The following is a 23,800-nucleotide window of genomic DNA, read 5'->3' as shown; positions in this document are numbered from 1 at the left end:
CCAAATACTCGCCAACTGAACCGAGTTTCACTTGATACGCACTCGAGACTCACTGGTGAATGCCAAATTCGTTCTGAAACTGAAACGGGTTTCAACTGATCCGCGTTTCAGGACCGTGAGTGGTGAATACGGCCGTAAGCCTTTTTGTTTTCTTGTATTTTAATAATTCTGTCAATACGTTAATGAAAATTCGTATGTACAAAAAAAATAACTACCAACGCATTTTACAATCACTTCATTAAAACATCGCTTTTACTTTTCATTCGCCACTTCCAAATACAACGCCACAACAGGCAAGATGCCCAACGAGGTGGCTGAGAAAAAGACGCCCGTAACAAATATGGATGTCACATATTTCAAAAATACAGCAACCCAATTAGAAATTCAATTAACAAAAATTATAAACAATATATACACGTGATAAAATATTATACAATGCCCATAAGAATACTTATGGTTGTCTTATACTAGGTATGAATAAAGCTTCTCGATTTACCCCAAGATGTTTATCGTACTTCTTTTTAAACGTGTCAATTGTGTTACAATTTACTACCTCCGGGGGTAAGCTATTCCATTTATTAACAACCCTATTAGAGAAAAATTCTCTGCGACACCATAACCTTGCATCGTCCCCCACCAATCGATACTGCTGTCCCCTTGTAAAAGCAGTCGATTGGCGGTGTACTAATAATTAATGGTCCGTCCTATCCATCCCATTAAAAATTTTGAACACTTCGAGCACATCTCCTCGACACCTGCGTTCATCCAATGTAAACACATTCAAAAAATGAAGTCTCTCTTCATAACTCAAGCCCCGTGTGCCAATAAGGACACGCGTAGCTCTTCTATGCACGTGATGTATGAGCATAGCCAAAATGATCCCCGTACACTGCATACGGATGTTAATCAAAAGATTACTCGAGTGGGGAGAATTTTAAACGCCCAATATATTTGAATGACTATGTAGCCTAAAAGCTTAAGAAAGGGATGTCATGTATGAGCATAGCCACTGTAAAGGCTAAAGAGGCCAGTGGTCATATTATGGGGAGCACAGGTGTGCCTGGAGAGGGATTGCGCGACCCAACCCGCAAGGGTAAAAGGCTTATATTCCTGGAGGGACAGAGCCTGGGTTGTGACTGGTCTGTCGGAGAGGGATTGCATATGGAATAACATCAATTTCAACTTTTTATTTATATCTTCTCACGTGCGAAAATGAGAATTAATGTCTCCTTATTGTCTTATATTATCCAATTGCATCGATCTATATAGTTTAGGATGTTTTGAAATTAATTACAAACCCATACATATAAATTACATTTAAGAAATTCCGCAACTTTAATCAAGCATTTTTTGAAGGTAAAACAGGCAGATCGATAACTTGAAGTTAAGAAAAAAATTCGAAACATCTAGCTCCCATTAAAAAGAAGAAAAACAAAATTAACTTCTATGCCTCAATTTAGATTTGTTTCTTTCATGAATCGCACAGGGAGTAGCCATATTGGTTACCTTGTATGTCCCTCAAAAAAATATCACGTGATCCAAAAAGCCTCATGTTACAAGCGAGACATTCGTCCGCGTCGAACTGCGTCTGATACATATAAGGAAAAAGAAAACATAAGCGAAAGAATCATGGAACGGACAAGTTATGCCATCTGAAGGTGACCAGAAGGATTACGTACGTAAACTCAAACTATCGACAACATTAACCTCTCAATAACGGAAACCCTTGGGTCTCAAGGTTTGGGACCGAACATTTTGTCCCCTAATCCGGTGTCAGTTAATGGGTATTAAAACGCATTAAAGCCCGTTGACATAGTTCAGAAGTGTCCGCTAACGGGAGCGTCTTTTATCTGTCCCATTAAGTTCCACTAAATGCTATTTTAATAAGGTTTCTGAAGATTTCCGACTTTATACGATGATGATTGCAGTGCTTTTCTTCAAAGTAAGTAACTCCAAATTTGTCCGTTTTGCGGGAGGGGGGAAACTGCATTTTATTAAAAATTACAGTTTTATTTTCAAAAAATTGTCGATATGACGAAAATTGACGAAAAATACGGGAACTTTCGAGAAAATCGGGGGTCATATAGTCACGCTTCCCATACTTTCTTCAATACTAATACACCGAATGAATAAATTATCAATTGCCTGATAGATGTCACACCAAAAAGCAGATACTAGGTGATATAAACATTTCAGTCACGGTCGTCCGTGTTTATTGTATTTCGCAATCGCAGTGATCCAAGGGCTTTGGGAACGGATTTTCAGAGGAGGGACGCATTGTCCATTGGTATACATCTTCAAATTTAACAGTAAATATGCTTAAAATTCTTTTAATATTGAGTGCTTTAGTTCATGTTTTCATTATAATGGATGGCACATGTCTTTTTTGTTTGCCATCATGCTCATGTGAAATTGTGTGTTTATTATTTTACTCGCTCTAAAACTTTGTTTCTCGAAAATAACTTAATAATTCTGCTTAAAAATTCACTAAACAAAATGCTTTCACTCCCCCTCCCCTTTATTTAATCTCATGCGGTTCAGGTGCATCAAGTTGACAATAATAACGGCTCGCGAAGCCCTGCAATCATTTATTGCATTCACAAATATTCCAATACAATTCCATAACAGTAAGGCGCAGCATTTATTATTGAATTTTTTATTATTCATCATTCTGGGGTTTATTATTTATAGCGAGGCATCTTGTCAAAGTAAAAGCACATCCATGGTTATAAGGCGAATTTACACGGTGACCAAGTAGTTAACTTAATTTCAAGTTGTCAAGTACTTTAGAGTGTACGCAGATGATAGGGGCTGTTTACATGGGTTTAGTTGGTAAGTGATATAAAGACAAATTTTTTCCATTAACCTACGGGTCGCGACACAAAGTTGGGTCACCAGGACATCTCAAAGGAGTCGTTGAGATCAACTAACATAAAGAGGCTCTAGAGCAATGGTTCCGAATCAAACTTGATTTGGAGGGGCTTCCCAGACAGGTCACACAAATCCACTTGCAGCCAGGGACTCTCGACATGGCCCGTTTGATCCTGATTCAAACTTGATTCATAGGTTTTCCAAGATTGTTTGTGCAAATACTCTTACAGCAAGGAATTCTTGAGCTATTGGTTGCAAGCTAGACTTGATTTGCAGGGGCTTCCTGGATGAGTTGTACAAACCCACTTGCAATAAAGGCACTTCTAACAGGACTGTATCACCGGTTTTACAAATTTTGAAAAATAAATAGTCCCGTATGTTGCAAACTTGATCTTGCTGTGGATTTTGGGTCGCGGCTGAAGAAGTTTAAGAACCCCTGCATTATAAGTAGACCTATGCGCATGCCCCAGTGGGAATGACCTGTCACTAACTTTGAGGGGTCTTTTTGCTCTGTCTCAGGGAGGAGGGGAGGTATTTTGATCTTAAGCATAAACCTGTTTATGCTCTGTTGTCTCCTTCAGTTTAGCCAGAATTCCATGGAAATATGGGATGGCCAAGTGGCCGGAAGACACATTCTTCAAGTTTGTTGAAGAATATCTACGCCATGAATGTTTGTTGACTTATAGAAATGAAATCTACCTTAAAAACAGAGCTGGAAATTAATCAATGTTGTTTTATTTTAAAACTGATTACCAAAAATTGTCTTGTAAATGTTTCAGGCAATGAAGACTGATCTATATTTCATAATATAAACAAAATTAGTAAAAAATTTAAATAATTTAAAAGAAAAATGAACATATATCCTCGATTATTCCCTAATTTCTACATCAGAAGATCTGAGGCAAATTCATAACTATTCAAACTTTATGAAAGATGTCAGAAGGCTGTGTGTGTGGGGTGCTGGTTTATCATGAAGAGAACAAAAACCAATAATGCAAATTATCAGACAAGTTATTAATAAGGATTTATTATCTGTTGAATATCTTGAAAAGGCCAAAATACATTTCTACATTCTCATTCTCTGAGAATTCTCACCTCACATCTCTACTTCTAGCATTAAGTAGCCCTATTCAATTTCAATTTATGTACTTGATGTGTAAATAAATTTGAAATTTCCACCACTAGGTTGTTTCATCGAGGAAATTGTCGGGTACCGTGCAGTAACCATGCAGAAATCTGAGGATCCTTTGAGAAAATTGATGCAAACCATACAGGAGGCGAGAGCGCCCCCACGATCACTGATTGGCTATTCATATGCACCTCGTTTCTTAGAAAAACCTGCCGTTGAGCTTACAAAAGCCATGGTCTGTGGAGTGGACTGTGATGAAGTTTATCCTAGATTGTTCATTGGTGATGAGTGAGTTTCATTTTTCCATTCAATTGAATACAGCTATTATTTCATTTTTCCATTTAATTGAATACAGCTATTATTTCATTTTTCCATTTAATTGAATACAGCTATTATTTCATTTTTTTCATTCAACTAAATGCCTATATAAAAACATATTTTAAGGTTAAGAAACATATTAGGCTTCTGCTGTCATCACTTGTATCATGATGGAAACATTTGGAGCTCTATGGCAGTTTTGAAACTGTCAAATTTATCTATAACCCTTCACTATGGCCAAAGAGCAAAAAAATCTCTCCATTATTCTTTTCCATTGTGAAAAATATTCCTTCAGAGCTGTGTGTGTGACTAGGTACTCAAATATATGTCCAATTATATGGCAAATTGTTGTGCCACACACAGCAAAAACAGGTTTGTGCAGGTAAAAAAAAGACAAATTGGAGAGGATAGGGTCAGGTGGGGTAAAATGGTCATAAAAAGAGATGTTTTCATATTTGAAGAGGTATAACCATATGACTTTTTCAAAAATAGGATATCTTTTGGCTGATATTTTACATTACATTCTTAGAGAGTATATTAGCACATTTTTCAAAAATATTTTTTGAGTGTAACAGTTTTTTTTCTGCAACTTTTTAGACCTCACTTTTATGACCACTTTACCCCATGGGGTGGGGTAAAGTGAGTAGTGCATGGGGTAAAATGGTCATACCAAATAATAATGAAATTTTAAGAAAATAATCAGTGGGCATTGAAATTTTATTTAACATATTTATCAAACAATCATTTTCTACTTTTAAATTTATATTTTTTAATGTACTAATGGTTATAAATCTTGGCTTCATTAGGATCTTCAAATACAACTGACCTCTTATCTCATCTATGTCCTTATTTTCTGGAAAGGTATAAAAATTCATTATTTTGGCCTTTTCAAGATATTCAACAGATAATAAATCCTTATTAATAACTTGTCTGATAATTTGCATTGTTGGTTTTTGTTCTCTTCATGATAAACCAGCACCCCACACACACAGCCTTCTGACATCTTTCATAAAGTTTGAATAGTTATGAATTTGCCTCAGATCTTCAAGAAAATTTTTCTTTGGCTATGGGAGTTAAATGTAATTTTCGCATATTTATTTTGTGGCAGTCAAAGTTCAACTATTTCCTTAATTAAGGTTTCTCCTATCCTATCCTGAACATGTTTTCATTTTGCCCTTGAGTTCTGTATTACTCTTTCGTTTACAGCTGAGATTAACGAGGGCAAGGTAGTCAGTATATGGCTTTTTTCAAGTCTCTCATCAGACACAACACTGATATTAGCTAATTTTGACACTTTCTAAATTCAAGTCAGCCACTCATGAAGTTGATTCTATATCTTTACTTCCCTTGGTTGTGAATTGTGAAAGTTCAACATCTACAAAAGGGGGGGGGGGGGTTGTTAACATTGAGCAAGAGATTTCAAGCCTTCAATACTAGTCTCCTTTGCATGGTAACCGTGATTTTCTTCTAGAATCCTTTTGTCTTGACTTGTTAATGATCCATCTTCCTTAAGTCATATGGAATCTTTAACTCATGTTCTTGCAGCTCACATGATATTCTAATGCTCTTTCCAACAGCTAACAATACTAATGGAAGAATGTCAGAGTACTGTTGTATATTCTTTTCACATATAGGTTCAAACACCTACTTCCCAAGTGCATGTTTGCTCTAGAAAAGAAAAAAATTGAACTACATTAAGTAAAAAGTAAATTAAATAAAAAAAAATCTTACATGTTCAATTATATGTTAGGCAAAATAGCTCCTAGCAACTAAGTGTTAGTTAAGCCTAATGCTATGACCACTTTACCACACATTGTTTAAATTACTATAAAATATGAAATATAATGATTAAAACTTACCAGTGCATGGAATAGTGTTCTTGAGATACTTCTGGAGTGCCCTGTACAGCCAATCTATAAAATGTTTTAGCAACTAAAATGGTAGAGAGAAGTTATTCAGGCATTCAAAAAATGGAACCCGAGCTTCAACAACAAAAAAAATTTTCATTTCCACTAAAATGTTGCTTGGCATTATATTTTAGGTGAAAAACTTTCCTACTAGCAAGTGAAAGTTAAAACAGAAATTTGGTAGTAATATCAATTGAAATTCTCAAGTTATGCCATTTTATGTTCAGTATGACCATTTTACCCCACCTGACCACTTTACCCCACTTGACCCTATTGATTACAAGTGTTTGAATTCTGCTCTGAATTTATTAAAAGCATTCCGTGTAAAAAAAGCACCCTCAAACATCTCTATCTCGAAACTGATGGGACAGAAAAAAATTTTGAGATAAAGAGTTTGAGAATTTTTTGAGTGAAGAAGGAAAAACCACGCCAAAAATGACAAATTTTATTGATAAAATTTAAAAAAACCTGCTTTATTTTACTATAGCCTATACTAATGAAATTATTGGCTAAGTTACACTACAGTTTCCCAAACTTTTTGTTCCATTGCCTCCTTCACAAAAATTTTCCTTTCCATTCCCCTCCCAACACAAGAGCTAATCTGTAGGATCCTATAGGGTCAAGTGGGGTAAAGTGGTGAGGTGGGGTAAAATGGTCATACTGAACATAAAATGGCATGAAGAGATCAGTTGTATTTAAAGATCCTAATGAAGCCAAGATTTATAACCAAAGAGTACATTAAAAGTTATAAATTTAAAAGTAGAAAATGATTGTTTGATAAATGTGTTAAATAAAATTTCAATGCCCACTGATTATTTTCTTAAAATTTCATTATTATTTGGTATGACCATTTTACCCCATGCACTACTCACTTTACCCCACCCCATGGGGTAATAAAAGTGAGGTAGGTCTAAAAAGTTGCAGAAATAAAACTGTTACACTCAAAAAATATTTTTGAAAAATGTGCTAATATACTCTCTAAGAATGTAATGTAACCAGCTGGTCAGAGCACTCGTCCGGCAATCGAGGGACCCGGGTTCAACTCCCGGTAGAGGCAGAGATGAGTTTTTCCTTCCTTGAAAAAATTAACATCTCAAATAATAAATATCTTCACAACATCCAGTCTTCCGTATATCTTGTATTAACAAGTGAAGAGCGACATTCATGTCATAAACAAACTTTTACTATTAAGCGTATACAAATCAGAACAATGTATTTTGACTTTTTATCACTTGTTTTTTTTACTTGTTTCACTCACCTATTAAAGCGATCAATTACGATAATAATAATAATACAGTAGACGCTCAATATAATGACCCCCTTTCATCCCGTCAAACACAGACGTTATATTAAGAGGGTCATTATATTGAAAGTAAAACATATATGATAATCATTCTACGAAAATATTTGGGACTTATCTTACCGTTCATTGCAATGGAATGGTCACTATAACGTGAGGTTATTAAAACGAGCTTTGACTGTAGTAATAAAAGATGGTCACACTCGCCACCTTTTGCTTGTCGTTAAGTCCAATTCACATATAGACTCCCATAGTAGCATGCTAAGCGGAAGTTTAACCATTCCTTTAGCACTTTATTGCTCTCAAATATAACTTCAATGATACATGGCTTTTTTTTTATCAAGTGTGTATGTGTGTTCTTTCTTCCAAAATGGGAAAAAATTCCTTTAATTTTGGTTTCTTTGTTCCGAGTCCTACTTCCATGACTCTTTAAGGTAAGCACCAATATGAATCTGACTTTACAATTTGTCCAAAAATTAAAAACAAAAATTCATAAGGATGTTTTGGATCCAAACATGAGAACATCTGGATTTCTGCAGCAATTCAATAAGATGTAAATGTCTTTTGACGCCAGAGATATTATGGAAAATAAGTCATGTTATAACCTAATGTTGCAATTTTATGTCATGTAAGCAACAATGGAGACTTGACTGTGTTGTAGAATTTGTAGCGCGAGAAACAAAACATGTATTTGAAGTTACTGTACAATCATTGCAGAGGATTTTACTTTTAATAAACTTGTATTAATTATTTTGAAATGGGAATTGCGATACGGCACTATCGCCATGTACAATTTACTATTGAGTGAGTTGTGCTGAAAGTGTGAATGTGTGTACCTAATAGTCTGAGTGCATATCTAGTGTTGTGTCTGATTTTTCAGTGCTACCATCTATTTTTGAAATTGTGAATGAAGTGTGATGATTGAATATTTTCACAGATGTAGGCCTGTTGCTCTGTGTGGCGAGACTTTTCAATGGAGAGATCAGCTAGTGTTCTCCAGTTTGATGTTAAGAGTCTTGCACTGAAATAATGTATATCCAGACCATTCAGTTAGTTGTCAAGAATCTTATGGTGTGCACTAAAAACATTTGTCACCTTTTTTTTTAATAATACATTTTATCTTTTACTTTACAAGGAATGATTCAAAACATTATGAAAAAGAAATGAAGATACATTTGAAAATAATTTCGAGGCAGGCATAAATTAATCAGGTTTGAGTGACTAATTCTGATGATGATTGGTACAAAACTTCGGCTCACAACGTGGCCGTGTTAGCTCAGTTTGTGCATCAATATCAACAAAAATGTTTGTCTCAGCCCCAATCCATAATCATTAGCTTAGGTATCACTAATATCAGATTAGCATTAGCTGGCATACAACACGAGAGAGACCAGCATGTCAGTAATACCCATATTTTTGAGCATGCTGTAAAATTTAAGTCAAAGACTCAGGATAATTCTTATATATCTAGACTTTAAAAATTTGTTGAATTGTCTGATTTGAACCTTGTCTGTTCGTTACACTTTTGAATTCTTTCTTATTCGAACCAGAGAAAGAGCTGTGGGTAATGCAAGGTGGCCTGTTATCTGTGATAAGAAATTCACATGTTTTAAAATATAGAATCTACAGGTTATAATTCTAGTTGTCCAGGAATGTGAAAACATTTCATTCACAAATTAGTGTCAGAATTCTTGTTTTTTTTTTTGTTCTCTCAACATGATTTTAAATTTCTTTTCTTCAGAGGATCAGCACGTAATAGAGAATTTTTGAGAGCAGTTGGCATAACCCATGTGCTGAATACTGCAGAGGGATCGGGATTTGGACAAGTCCCAACCAATGCTGCTTACTATAAAGACCTTGGAATCAATTACATGGGCCTGAAGCTCATGGACACTCCAACCACGAGAATAATCAACTTCTTTGAACAAGGAACCGATTTTATCGATGAAGGCCTCAAATCTGGTGGTGAGTAGCATTGTTTGCATCTGACTTTTCAACTTACACCAGTGAAAAAAGAAACAACAATACACACACACACTCTCTTAACATAAATTTTTGATTTTTTTTAAAGCTTTAATAGCCACTTTACAAAGATTATATATATATATATATATATATATATATATATAGGTCAGGTATTTTCAAACTTTTCATGTTGTATGATCAAAAATCTTTGTAAGAATTATCTTCCGTGGGAGTGAAAATCAATTTCCTGATATAATTATCATGCCATAAGTCATCATGTTGAATTCTTGAAGAGACAGAAGGAAAAACTGGCATTTTTTATTTTTTAATGTTATTGTGAATGCTTCTAAATTGTGAACTCGCTATAACCAAAAATATTTTTTGTATTCTTAACATTAGCTGTGTAACAGTCACATGCAAATTACTCATTACTCCTAGAAGATTCTTGTTCTAAGCCTTACTTTTGTTATATCAGACTTTTACTCTATTAGAATGAAAAGACGATTATAATGCAGATATAGCAATAATTTTAAAAATCTTACAACCTAACAGCATTAAAAAACACTGAAGTATGGTGAAGTATATGTGAAGTGTACCACATATACAACAATTTTTTTTCATAATTGTGACCTCTTGCTATAGACACCTCTTCTGCTGTACTTTGAGCAAGTGACTCTTTACATGAAATACATATGTAACTGCCAGAACCCAAAGCTGGCCATGTTGCAAACTGACCAGCTCAATTGACTCAGCCAACATCCAAAATTCTGGCTTTCACTGGGCTTGGGCCGGCCCCAATACATTGATCCCTCTGATTCTGAGTCATCAATGCATTGGCGTAGTTTTTCTGATAATTATAGCCATTTATAATAGTCATAGCTAATTATAATTATTACGGTTAGGGGTCATTCAATTATTATGTCATCGCCAAGGTTTTGGATTTCATGACTTTTTTTTATGAAGGGGGGGGGGGGGTGTTGAAGGTTGCTTATGTCATCAACCATCCTTTTTGAAGATATATGAAATATTCTAAACTGCTGACGAGATTTTGCTCACAGGGAAGGGGGGTTAAAAATGGCTAAAAATATATGCTGGCATAATACTTGAATATCTCCTTAGCTATAGCAACCCTGACGATCAAAGGAATCTGAATATTGATATCTTAGTGGTCCGTAAATAGGGATCTACATATAGGAGTTGGTGGAAGCCAAAACATTGGCTGGATCAACTGGACCGGCCAGTTTGTGAAGTGGCGATATTCATTCTTTGGCAGTCACCATACATAGAGTATAGGAGCGCAGTAGCCCAGGTGAATAAGATACTCGCCTAAAGTACCAAAGTATATTTAGGAATGTTGCAAGTTCAATATCCAGTTGATCCTTGTAAAAAACTTTCCTGACACAGGGATATAACAGAAACAGCGACATGACCACAGGAACAGATTGGTACTGCAGGAAGTCCCACATTGAGGGGTTAGCGCATCAACCTCTAGGTGAGTATAAAAAAAGACTGCCATTCGGATTCATCAAAAAATTGTAGGCCCTTGTTTGAAACATTCTACTACATAATAGTACTACTACATTCTACATAAACATTCTACTGTTTCTGAAAAAGGACAGGGACCCAGCGCTGCTGCAGTCATATCGACCTATCTGTCTTTTATCCACTTTGGTTAAAGTTTTCGAGAAGATTATCGTTCAACGTATTACATACTATCTCGAGCAACAGCAATGGCTCAGTCCATTACAATTTGGATTTAGAGCAGGAGGGTCTGCGGAGAAGGCAGTGGCCACACTTCTTAATGAAGTTAGACGTAGACAGAGACAAGGTTATCTGACAGCCCTGGTTTCGGTGGACATCAGAGGAGTCTTTGATTTAATTAGACACGAAATCATAATCAAGAGAATGTGATGACTTCCGATACCGGGAAACCTCGTACGAATGGTTGAAAGCATGTTGCGGGATCGCCATGTCACAATTGTTACAGACGCTGGTCCGGCTACAAAGCGACAGCTATCCTGATGCGCACAGGGTTCCTGCAGTGGACCTCTATTGTGGTCCATAGTTCTAGATTCGCTACTGAAAACTGACTGGGGCCCCGAAGTTTATATGCAGGCGTTTGCAGATGACCTTATTTTTATCATAGCTGCGAAAAAATACAAGGACATCGGACCGCTGGCGAACGTAACATTCAACAGACTCACCGATTGGCTTCATTCTAATCATCTGCAGTTGGAAGTGAACAAGACAAAGGTACTGTGGCCTCATCCGAAGGTTACGCGTCCCTGCATCGAGATCGACGGCATCAGGCTCAAGCCGTCTCCGTCTATACGTATCTAGGGATACATATTGACAACAATCTCAGCTTCATCACACATATAACTAAGCAGGTCAACAAGACGCAAGAGACGTTACAGTTGATGCGCAGGCTCGCTGGACCCACATGAGGTCTACTTCGACAATTTCGCATTATACTGTATAGAACTGTCGCACAGAGGCAGCTCTCATATGGATGTGCAGTGTGGTATAGAAATCCAACGCAGCAGATGCGAAATACATTGGATGTGGCGCAGAGACCCTTCCTCTTATATATAACGGGAGCATACTTTACCACGGCTAACGACGTGCTATACGTTGCTACAGGGAATCCACCGCTCAGCTTATTCATGGAGTATGAAGCACGTCGGACAGCAGTTCTGCATCTTGGGGAGGACATCCAGATCAATGATCATCTGATCACTTCAACCCAATATGAGCAGAAGCACATATAGTGGCTACATCATCCAAGTGTTGACATCGCGCCTCTACAGGTTACATGGTTCAACTCTACCGGTTCCTCGAAGGGATCTTTGGTCACTGATGAGACAGTACGGATATTCACTGACGGCTCTCGGATCGGGGAGGCAACAGCATGTGCATACGTAATCCTCGACTCATCGGATGTAGTTAAAGAGACTTGGAGCAGTCGTCTGACGCAGAGAGCAAGGCATGTGCATACGTAATCCTCGACTCATCGGATGTAGTTAAAGAGACTTGGAGCAGTCGTCTGACGCAGAGAGCAAGTGTATTCCAAGCGGAGGCATATGCAATCTTGAATGCGGTCATCTGAGCCTTGCAACAAAGCTCCCCGGGGTTCATACATTCAGATAGCGCTTCTTGCCTTCAAGTTATCTGCAATCCCCGCTCAACACATCAGGATATTTGTAGGATTCAACAGCTACTTTGCTCCCATCATTCAATTCGTATAATATGGGTTAGAGCTCACACGGGAATTGCAGGTAATGAGATGGCTGATCGTCTGGCCAAGGATGCCACTATTTCGACCACAGAGGAACAACTCTTACTGCCATGCAGCCACATCAAATATTAATTAAAGAGTGAGCTGTTGAGAAAGTGGCAAGCACAGTGGGATCATAACGTCCAGAAGGACGCATATAGAATCCAATGGCATGTTCGCTGGCATCCTTTCATTTGGTCGCGCGAAAAGATTATTATGGTTACAGAGCATGGTCCATTACCGGTATATTTAGAACGTTTTAAAAAGTCCAACAATGACAAGTGTCTTTGTGGTCAAGTCGGGACATTACAGCATTATCTGTGTTCCTGCCCACACACTAAACAGTTCCATTTTGGCCACATTCCGGATAATGGAAAGCTTTGCTGGAAGTGACAAGTACTTCAGAGCCCAATCAACTTCGGCCAACTTTGCCAGCTGATCCAATTCCTGGACAAAAATCTTCATCATATCCACACCAAATGGGTTGGCACGAAGCGTAAACGAGGTGCTGATGACAACTATGTACCAGCTAGGTGCTTTCGCCCGGACCCTACTAGAATATACGATCTGCGGCCTCATCACTGAAACTCATCTACTGAGAGCTAAGCGACGTTGCGCCTATCGATATTTTGTACTGAAGAATGTCTAATCAAATTGTAAATTCAGATTATATCCCAGAGACAATCTTAATTAGTCTTGGCGATACTACGATTATTCAAATGAAATCTTTACTATAAGATGAGCGGGATCTGGCTGTTATACCTTTCGAAGTTCTTTAATTTCTTCCTCCGTATATTATGATACGTCCATTGGCAAACATTGATTATATGTGCAATCTATATGTAATATTTTTATTTATTATTCTGAAGATCTTTAATAAAATTTCCAGACACACCCATCCTCCAGGAACGCTTCGATATCTCAATGAGATGGGAAGTGGGGTGTGTTTGGTTTTCAAAGGTCAAAGGTCCTTGTCTAATTAGCCCTCATGTGCAGAAAATGACCACGGTGCGACCAATGATCAAATGTATAATATATAAGCATGTGATTTTTCAAAGCATGTTTACCTCTTTCATATGTGGCTCATATTTTTTATTTCATTCTTATATTTATTTATTATATTCTTATTTATTATTTTTATTTCATTTATTTATTTATGTTCACTAGGAAAAGTCCTTGTCCATTGTCTCATGGGCCTATCAAGATCATCGACATTTGTGATAGCCTACCTGATGATGAAGAAAGGAATGACAGCCGAGGAAGGTCTACGCACTGTGTGCCAAATGAGGGAAGTCAGGCCAAATGACGGCTTTCTTGTGCAGCTGTTGCAGCAAGAGAAGCTTCTAAGTTCTAAAAAATGAAAGGACACCTACTTATTTTTCATTTCTGGTCTTCTTCATTGAATGTTGAAAAATGTTGTTGGTGGTGTTCTCCGTTATATCCGATAACATTACTGTACTATACGTATTATACCCAAAATTGCAAGTAGTTATGCTACTTGCTGGAATGTTAGTTTCTTTGATAGATGTGATATGTATAATTTTGTAATATCGCATTTGGCTTTGCGATAAAAAATTTTATTTTGGTATGATCATGTTCTTCTACATGTTCTCTATACATGTTCTTCTTTTATTACATTTTGTGATGAAAATTTGGTATGTTTGCTCTTTAACATGTGTTCAAGCATTTGTTCTCCCCCAATAACTAAAGAGTATCTTGTTTTTTATTATTAATCGAGACATTTCCTGCAGTTTTGTTTTGATGAAGCTAGTTCGTATGCATTTTATGTTTGAATCACAAGGAAAGTTTTGGTTAATTATTTTTTATATAAACAACAAAAAGTTGTATTCTGTGTCAGTATTAATTAACATTGTACCTGGTCAATATTAATTTTCAACCTGATGACATAAGTAATAATTACTATTTCCCAATTTAGCATTTTGTGACATCAAAAAATATGATGTGGTAAATGTAAATTATTTTATTTTAAACCATTATATGCCTCGAAATTGATGTTTTAAAACTTGTTGTGTCTATTTGTAAGAAATTGTCTTGGCATCACTCCATGACTGATTTAAACACCAAATAACCACCTTATGGGAAAAAAAGTGCAGGTTTACTGGCATTATATCTTTCAAAAGCTCTTAACTTTAAAGAGTCGAGGCTCCATTCCGTGGCATTTATCATCCTTAAAGTGAGGACCACACACTTTTCCCACTGATCTATTAAGACAGTTGAAGTTTAGTTGCATCTTGACAAATCCCAGGAACCAAGTCACTATAGGCACTAGGAAATCAGTGTTGACAAATAAAACTTACCATATGTAGTAGCTAAATTGCTGGAGGATGACACAAAGATTTCTGATTTCACAGCAGTCTGTCGTCCAACTTAGAAAGAGAGTCACTAACAGAAAAGAGCTACTCTTGGCTCTGAAGAAATCTGGCTGGCATCCAGGTCTTGGTCTGATTTTATCACAATCACTATTGAACAATGTAGATTGCAACGAAAGGATGAACCTCTTCTCTATTTATGGAAAGTACAATGACTACTAGTACTACTAAACCATACATGCACCTGATCCATATTCCTCTGTCGAACCTCTAAGGAATTGGTACATGCGGGAATGTGTGCACGTGTAGTGAAGCCTGATGTGAAGTTTGTTCCTGTGTAATGCTCGTTATGTGTAGTGCTGTCATCTGCCACCAGTTTTTCTAACTATGAGTGGAGTTTAATGATTGAATAATTTATCGTTGTAGGCCTGTTGCTCTCTGTGGGGAGACTTTTTAATGGGGAGATCTGCTCGCATTTGCGCCTCGAAGTTGGAAACCACAGGAAATCAACTTCAGCCGATCACCACTGCAGTGATGGTGGGATTTGAACCTGGATCCTCGCGATGCGAGTCCATCATTGCGACCACTCCACCACCACAGCGGCAAAGTACAATGACTGGATACCAAGCAAAGATGATCAAGAAAGAAAAGTCACTATTCTCCACAGAGGAATGTGACTTTTCTAGTTATCTTTGCTTAGTATCAAGTCATTTTACTTCGAATATAGACTGCCTTTATCTTCAAAACAAGTGCTCATAGATAAAATGGAATGAATATCGCCTTCGGAGCCGATCTGTACTTGCCGATTTGTAGTACATACAAAATTTAGATGCCAACAAAATTTCTTTGCAGCCAAGAATATCTTTTTTTTTTTAAAAATTGTGAAATATTGTTTTTTCCCCACGTTTCACAGGACTTGATGACTCATTCCATGTTGGAAGAGACACTGTCCTATGAAATCAGAAAATTTTGTGTCATCTTTGGACCATTCATTCAGCTATTACATATAGAAAATTTTATTTGCTAATGCTAACTTCCTGGTCCTCCCATAGCTACTTGCGGCTTGGTCAAGACGCAAATCTACTCTGTACTTGAAAGTTTAGTTCAACGGTTCTTAATCAGGGGTTATTAAGAACCAGGGTAGTCATCCCCCGGGTGAGAGAAAGCATCTTTGTGGATGCGAGTTGGAGAAGAAAAATTGTATCATGCTGATAGATTATTCAGGGTAATTGAAATGATGCAAAAAATTTAATTTTTTCAATTGAAAAATGCAATTTTCAGATGCTTTTGCTATGCTTTTTTCTCTGTTTGCGATTCTAGATTAATTTCTTTTCTATTTCAATTCTATGAACGATGGTATTTTGGTGCAAGATGATTTCATTGAAATGCTAGCCAGTTCACATATTCAAGTGGAATTTCAAAAGTCTGATTTAGAACAGTTTTATATGCTCTTTTGGGACCATTTCCAAAACTAGGGAAGATGGCTTACCAAACACTTCTATTTACTACCACCTACCTTTGCAAAATGGTGTTTGCATCCAGGCCCGTTATTTAGGGGGGCTGGCTTTTGAAAATACACTAAAAATGGTATATATATATATATATATATACAAACATTGAGTACATGTGCTTTGCCACCCCCCCCCCCCCCCGGAAAAAGTTGAAATGACGGCTCTGTTTGCATCACATTTGCTGATGAAAACAAACCATGAATCACTTGAATGTAAGTGATAATAGAACCTATAAATTTCAATAGTACTTTGAGACAACAATAACAAATCAGTCACCAAAAATTGGCATGTAGAAAATTTTGTTGCATTGATACCTGTGTTAATTTTTCTACAATGAATTAGTTTTGCAATCATCTTTTAAACTCTGAATTGTTTAAACTATTAATTAGTGGATAATTAATTTAATTACATACAAAAATAAATTTTTAATGAAAAGACAACACATTATTCAAAGAGATGCAGGAAGGTAAAGTGAATTGCACTGCGGGTGTGGATGGAAAAAGGGTTAAGAACCACTGGCTTAGTGTGTGTTTGTGTATCTCACAGCCATGTCAAATGGCATCTCAACCCCCCCCCCCCCAACGAAAAAAACTTTTTTATAATGAAAGGTCAAAAGCATATGTAAATACTTCAACTTTTAGGAGATAGCTAATGCTTGTAAACCTATATTTTATGACCTTTATTATTAATGATGTTGAAAATGCCGAATGTTTTTTCCTATAAAAATTACCAAATATGTATCGTATAAAGCGTCAATCTGTTACTACCAGAGATGCTTCACAGAGGTGCTATTCTATTTTTAATGAACTGATCACAACTCTGGCATATTTTTCATGGGACAATTTCATGAAGAATGAACTGTGTGAGTAAACAACCGTATAATAGCCTTTACCAGCATCAGGTGTTGCTGTTCTTTTTGCAAACCGGTGCTTTTAGAAATAAACCGAGGAGAAACCGATTCTCACGTTTCTATATCATTGCATTTGACTCACTTTCTTGGTTAAAATTGTAATATGAGAGCTGCATTCCTAACTCGAGTGAATTTATATATGTGACTATAATTTTTATTTATTATGTTTTATCCCTCCTATTGAAGCTGTGATTTTATGTTCCCACTGTAAGGCATAATCATGAATATTCTCATCATTTCCTACACTTCTTGGTCAGTTTTAGTAGATAGTAAAAGTGTATTTTACTCCATAGTATTCGAGAATGAAATTTATACAATACAGCAATATATATCCCTTCATAGAATTATAGATTTATATCCTGATAGTGCAATAATGAGACAGAGAAATTGAAACTTACTTAGAAGTTATTTTTTTGGATCAATTCCTATTTTTAGTTAGCATATTATGTAGAAAATATGATATTGTTATTAACATCAGGCATGTTTAAATTGTATTTTCATTTCCCCATTTGTTTTTTCTGTCTATTATATGTCAATCGTTATATGATGTTGATTTTTTGTGCCAAATCGATTACTATTTCACATCTTCAAATATTTTATATAATTTGTTTGAAATCCAATTTGAAAATACAAGTTTCATGTATTCAATGAATCAACATGTATGAGGTTTTGATGTTTGGGAGAAATGCTACTTTTTTCCAGCGATTGAATAAACAGGGGATTAGCCGGGTTTTCAAGTTCCAAAATATAGATTTAAGAAAAGCTGGATTATTTCAGAATTTAATAAATTTATGAATGCACTGATACTTTAATATCTTTTGGAGGTGTGAAGTGGGGTGTCCGCTCCTTCATTGTTGAATGTTTCAAAATCCTATGAAGTTCTCTCTTTAGTAGAAGAGTGGGGAGGGAGGAAACCAAAATACAGAATACCTCCAATAAATGAATTATTTTATATTTTGGTCAAGTTTTTTTACTGAAGAAATTTCATAAAGTTCCAAAACATGTATAGCCTATATTCAATCTATATTTTTAGGCTCACGATTGTCGTCCATCCCAAGTTTTTTAATGTTTGTTCTGAAGAACACAAAAAAAGATCTGTTAATGTCAGAGGAACAAGAACCAAAGTCTGCAGGATTTTTTTTTTTTTTTGGATATAAAAGGTTTTTATTATTATCCCTTTCACATATAGTATTTGAACAGAATTGGTAGTTATGAATATGAACACTATGGTATACTCGTCATTTGTCATCTAAAAGCACAATATTCTCGTGCATTTTGCGGCTTGCCAGAAATTAATGAGGTTGAGCCCTACGGCCAGAAAGCCAGAAAAATCAAACCATTTTTCCAGAACTTAGCTGTCTTTGGTCAGCTGTGATTTTTTTTAAAATTTTAATCCATTAAATAGTCCTTTTTAATTAATTATTTGAAATTCTGTGCTTATTTATATAGTATTTGACCTTGACAGGGTTTCTGGGAGAGAATAACATTCACAGAAAAAAACTCAATAATTGGTTCATTGTAAGAATATATAGTGTCCATTGAAACCTTGAGCAGTTTCGGAACAATTTTTTCTGAAGGCTATCAGAAATAGTTTGTTTATCTCACACATGTTTGACTTCTTGTTATGACTGAGAATAGCTTAGGTAAATATGACATGGATTTTCACTATTGAATTTGGATTGAATTGAATTCAAAATTTCATGAGTTTAATGGAAATATTAGTAGCACATCTTATTACATGAGAGAGTGTACCATTGACAAGTGTTAAAGATTTATCGAAACAGAGATCAATGAGAAAAATGCTATAGATAATACTAGAAACGTGCTGTAGGTCATAAAGTACTCTCCATCCAAGTTTTCAGTTGACGATCAGAAGATAGAACAAAATCTGTCCAATTACTCCAAATATTAAAACTGGTGTCTTTCAATTTTTTTAGCATGTCAAATTATGCATGGGAATACAGTACACATTAATCCTGTGGTTTAGCAGTTCTTTTTTTTTCATTTGTTTACAAATTTCTTATCTCTGGTGTTTTTTTTTTTTTAATCTTTCTCATTTGTAGTCTAGTTCTTCTCTTTTTTGAGTTCGAGAATTTATTCTCTTTTATTTGTAAATATCAAAGAATATAATCCTCTTCTCTCTCTCTTTAGATCAACTTCTATTCTAAAAGGTTGGTCGACTTTATTATTTTAAAATAATGAAACTGTATCAAGAAAGTATGTTTTTTTAATTCAAAAATATTTGTTATAGCTATAAATATAAAATATAATGCAATAGAAATTTATCGATTGAGATTCAAATACCTAACATTTTATTGCTACCTGAGTTATGTAGCTTTCATATGCATAATCCCCTTTCAGACCAAAGCATTCATTTTTTTAGAATTTTTAAGATGTTTTTGCAGTATTGCCATTCAAAAATAGTTTAAAAAAAACCTAACATAAATTTCAGTAAATCTTTATTTTATTTCTTTCCAACTTTTATCGAAAATACAGAACCCACACAAATGTATGGTTTGGGGTTCAGCTTATGAACTGTCACATGCTGTGATATTGATAAAACCAGTTTGAGACTCAGACATAAAATATGTCCTATTTTTTGGCATCTCGTCCTTGTCTCACAGCCTATCTGTCTACAACACCTAGCAAAACTGAGATAATGTATAATAAGCGCATGGCTAAATTTGATCTTTCTCTACCAATATATTTTTACTTTGTGATATTTCATACAGCCCATCACTATGTGGATTCCAATTTTTTTCTTTTTAATTTTATCTGTATTGCTTCAAGTTTTTATTGTTTGAGTATGTATTATATTGTACATTGAATCTGTTGTATACTTTTCAGTGAAAGTGCATTTTTGTGAATACATTTAGGTTTACATATGCAATCAAAAATTATAGGAGCTTATGTTTTATTGAGGCCAATATGTACTTGCACATTGTTGTAACATGAGGTTTTTAAGTCAGTGTTGTAAGTTGATAAATCCTCATTTTGAGAGAAGGTTTTATTAGAATTGTTTTCATATAGAGTCCCCATGTTAAGAATTTTTGTGATTTCACAATCTAGTGACAAAGTATTGAAGCTGAAGTCAGAGTAGTTGAAAATGTGACTTATCCACTCTGAGAGGAGTGAGTAAGTCATTTATGTAACATCAAGTAGGGAACATTATTTTATTAGGCATGTGTTGTTAAAGTGAGGTTCTACTGTACTACGTTTTTATCCAAGCATATTGTAGTATGAATTGAATTCGATGAATGTTGATTCAAAATAATTTAGAAAGTGCAGTATATATTTTGGGAAAAAATATATTTCTAGTTACCAATTGGCAGTATTTGGAACAAGTAGAAACTGTTTTCAGTTTTGCTATGACATTATTATAAGGTAGACCTCATTTAGTGGAATAGAAACAAAGAAATTTTTTTATTTGTAATAACATTATGTAAAAGGTTTTGAGGATTATCTAGTTTGAAAGCTGAATAATTGTATAGGTCATCAATACGTGAGAATAATATTCGTCAAGAAATTGTATAAATATTGTGATCATTGATATTTGTGAGTATTTGAGGAACTTATTTTCAAAAGGGAATATTTCTATGATCGGAATGGGTTGCTTTGCAAAAATGGAAAATAGCCCAACAGGTAGCATACGGAAGTGGTATAAGGATATTTAAATATTATGTTTCTTGATCAACATTCAAGGGGGTTATTTACATTTAAATTTTGGAAATGTTCCATTTTGAAAGAAAATTAGCAGAAATGTGTGTGTGTTACGTTTTTACAACATTTGGAGTTTACGTTAGAGTAAACTTACTCCTTCCTCTAAGTTTGGAGTTTTACGTTTTTACAAGATCAGAATTAGAGCTGGTTAAGTCTGAAAAATTGGAAATTTCTATGCCACACATTGATTCCACAAGGTTTCACCAAGCCAAGTAAGGTAGCCTTACTTCTGTCTCGTGAATACCATAAGAAACCACAACCATTTTACAGTAGATCCTCCCATAATGAACAATCCTGTTTGCGGACACTTTTTATTGAATTACGTCAGCAGGACTCTGCATTTTACTATTCATTAACGAATGCTCCTCATTAGCGTTAACATTTTCTGTCCTATCGATGTCCATAATCGGGAGGTTCTACTGTAAAATTCAACTTTTTGAAAGCGCTCCTGAAAAATGTGCCACTTTGAGAAAAATCTCTTAATGCAAATAGGAAATCCACATTCTTCTGTATTTTATCTTCAAAAGGAAACATAAGTGAGTGAACAAGGTGGATATGTTCCCTTTTGGTAGGAACTACCAACTTTACATTGTGATTTGTACTAAAAATATTCCAGTTTGAAAAACCTATCCTGTTCTATAATCCGACACAGCTCACCCCAAAAATTTAGAAACGATTGAAAAGTGAGTTTCGAAAAAGAAAGTGAAAATTTTCTCTTTTGAAAATAAGCTCCTCATTTAGGAATTATTCACCAAGAATGTCTGAAAGGAATCTCAAATACATGTATGGTTCATTTTATAAAGTTCATCAATTTTAATCAAGGATACTCAACGGCTTTTTATTCAGATTTTGTGCAGTATTGTGTAGAGAGTGCCAATTTTACTAATTGACAGTTTTTTCTTTTTCGGGAGCAGGAATTGACAAATCCCAGGAAGCCATAGTGACTATAAAGTCAGTATTGACTAAAATCTTCTATGTGTGGTTGCTAAATCAGAGTCTAAGAATAGCCTAAGTTTTCCTGATTTCAAAATGATTTGCCTTCCAACATGAAAAGGGGTCATTAAGTCTCGGAAAAGGTCAATTCCTATGTAATTTGGTGTGCTGTATACAAATATAACCATGAAAAGCTGGATTGGCTTTAGTATTTTTTGTAATTGCACATTTAATACACATATAGTAATACAACACAAATACATCAAAACACAATAAAATAATAATAAATACTCAAAAAAAAGTATAGTAACCTCACAAATATGTGGACACACAATATTAATGTGCATAAAACACAACAAAAATATGTATAAACACAATTATATTACAGCAATATAGTTCATTCATTCTTTACATTGTAATATTGCTCAGAAGTTGAAAACCATTTAGAATCAAGTATTTTCATGTCGGACGCACTTTCATTGTTGCCCACAAATATCCCCCTTGAAGCACTTTTTTTCACAGTGTACATGGTAATATCTCAAAAACAAGAGCCAATAAAACTTTTTCATGGTGATATTCATGTTCAGCAGGTCAAAATTATTAGTAATTGTTTATTTTTTCATGTTGGATGCAATTTCATTGTTTTCCAGTGTAATCGTTTCTTTGATGGGTCCAACTACCACAGCTAAATAATTCTCCTTTCTCTGCTGATAGATTCTCTGATATGATGCTCTAATTTTACAATAGAAACGCCCATTACCACCACACATTATACCATTCACATTATCATCATGTCATGCATAAGAAAAAATCAAAATTATATTTCTCCTCTTAAAAACCCCTTATTGCTGAATTTTATTTTTGATGTGAATTATTATTTTTTCTCAAGACAGGCATGATGCGTAATTTGATAGATTTTTATGGATGGGACAGTGAATTTTCTGGTCTCACCAGAATGTGAAAATATTTTTTTCTTCATAAATTCAGTCAGTATTTTTTATCATAGTATTTTTTTTTTTCATTACACATAGCGTGTAATTTATATGCATTTTGATTTGATGAGAATGTGTGTATTTTTTCTATGTGAAGTCACGTGATTCGATGTTTTATATCAAAACCTGGTGCTTGAAACACATTTGATATGTAAATCTCACATCAATATTTCAGTTTGTTAATTAGTAAATTTATTTGTTAACTTATTTTTTGATTCTGAAGGGAGTAAAATTCATCAGGTAGAAAAAAAACCCATATGGATCTCATGTAAATTATATATGGTTTGATACAGAATAAATATAAATGTATTTAGTTTATAGTTTTTTTTTAAAATAAATGTTGAGAATTTGTTGCATGAAGATGTCTTGAGCAATAAACTTGATTATTGTATGAATTATCTCTTTCTTCTGATTTAATAGTTACGACTAAGAATGCTTCCATCGTACGGGATGTCCCATAAGTTCATAAATAGCTTGGAAATTCATAAAAATTGAAGGAATTGGTATTTTGAATGTGGTTTTGTGTTAAAGTTATTACCACAAATTAGGATTGTTTTTGGCAGAGGAAAAAAAATAGTTCAAATGTTTTGCCGATAAAGGCACTGCACTTGGTTGCAAATCATAGTCCTATAAAATA

At 35.0% G+C, this 23,800-nt stretch overlaps 1 protein-coding gene across 1 annotated transcript; it reads left to right on the top strand.

The window, feature by feature from the left end:
- The first annotated feature begins 2,210 nt into the window (after positions 1-2,210).
- Positions 2,211-15,488, top strand: LOC149068688 (dual specificity protein phosphatase 3-like). The gene is made up of 4 exons (XM_089250461.1): positions 2,211-2,309; positions 4,057-4,288; positions 9,267-9,490; positions 13,935-15,488. Exons 2-4 carry the CDS (start codon positions 4,098-4,100, stop codon positions 14,126-14,128), a joined length of 609 nt encoding a protein of 202 aa, XP_089106587.1. The 5' UTR covers positions 2,211-2,309; positions 4,057-4,097; the 3' UTR covers positions 14,129-15,488.
- The last annotated feature ends 8,312 nt before the right edge of the window (positions 15,489-23,800 follow it).

Source organism: Pholcus phalangioides, unplaced genomic scaffold (assembly GCF_987345545.1).
Source record: "Pholcus phalangioides strain wild (caught in Gottingen) unplaced genomic scaffold, Ppha-v1.0 ptg000024l_1, whole genome shotgun sequence".
In the NCBI taxonomy this organism is placed as follows: Eukaryota; Metazoa; Arthropoda; class Arachnida; order Araneae; family Pholcidae; genus Pholcus; species Pholcus phalangioides.
Note: the sequence above shows the minus strand (reverse complement) of the source record. Positions and strands in the feature narration are given on the sequence as shown.

Excerpts from the sequence above, each read along its gene's own strand:
- LOC149068688 (XM_089250461.1), top strand. The coding sequence starts at position 4,098 with ATGCAGAAATCTGAGGATCCTTTGAGAAAATTGATGCAAACCATACAG. Across the intron at positions 4,289-9,266 it reads AGATTGTTCATTGGTGATGA|AGGATCAGCACGTAATAGAG; the intron begins GTGAGTTTCATT and ends TCTTTTCTTCAG. Across the intron at positions 9,491-13,934 it reads TGAAGGCCTCAAATCTGGTG|GAAAAGTCCTTGTCCATTGT; the intron begins GTGAGTAGCATT and ends TATGTTCACTAG.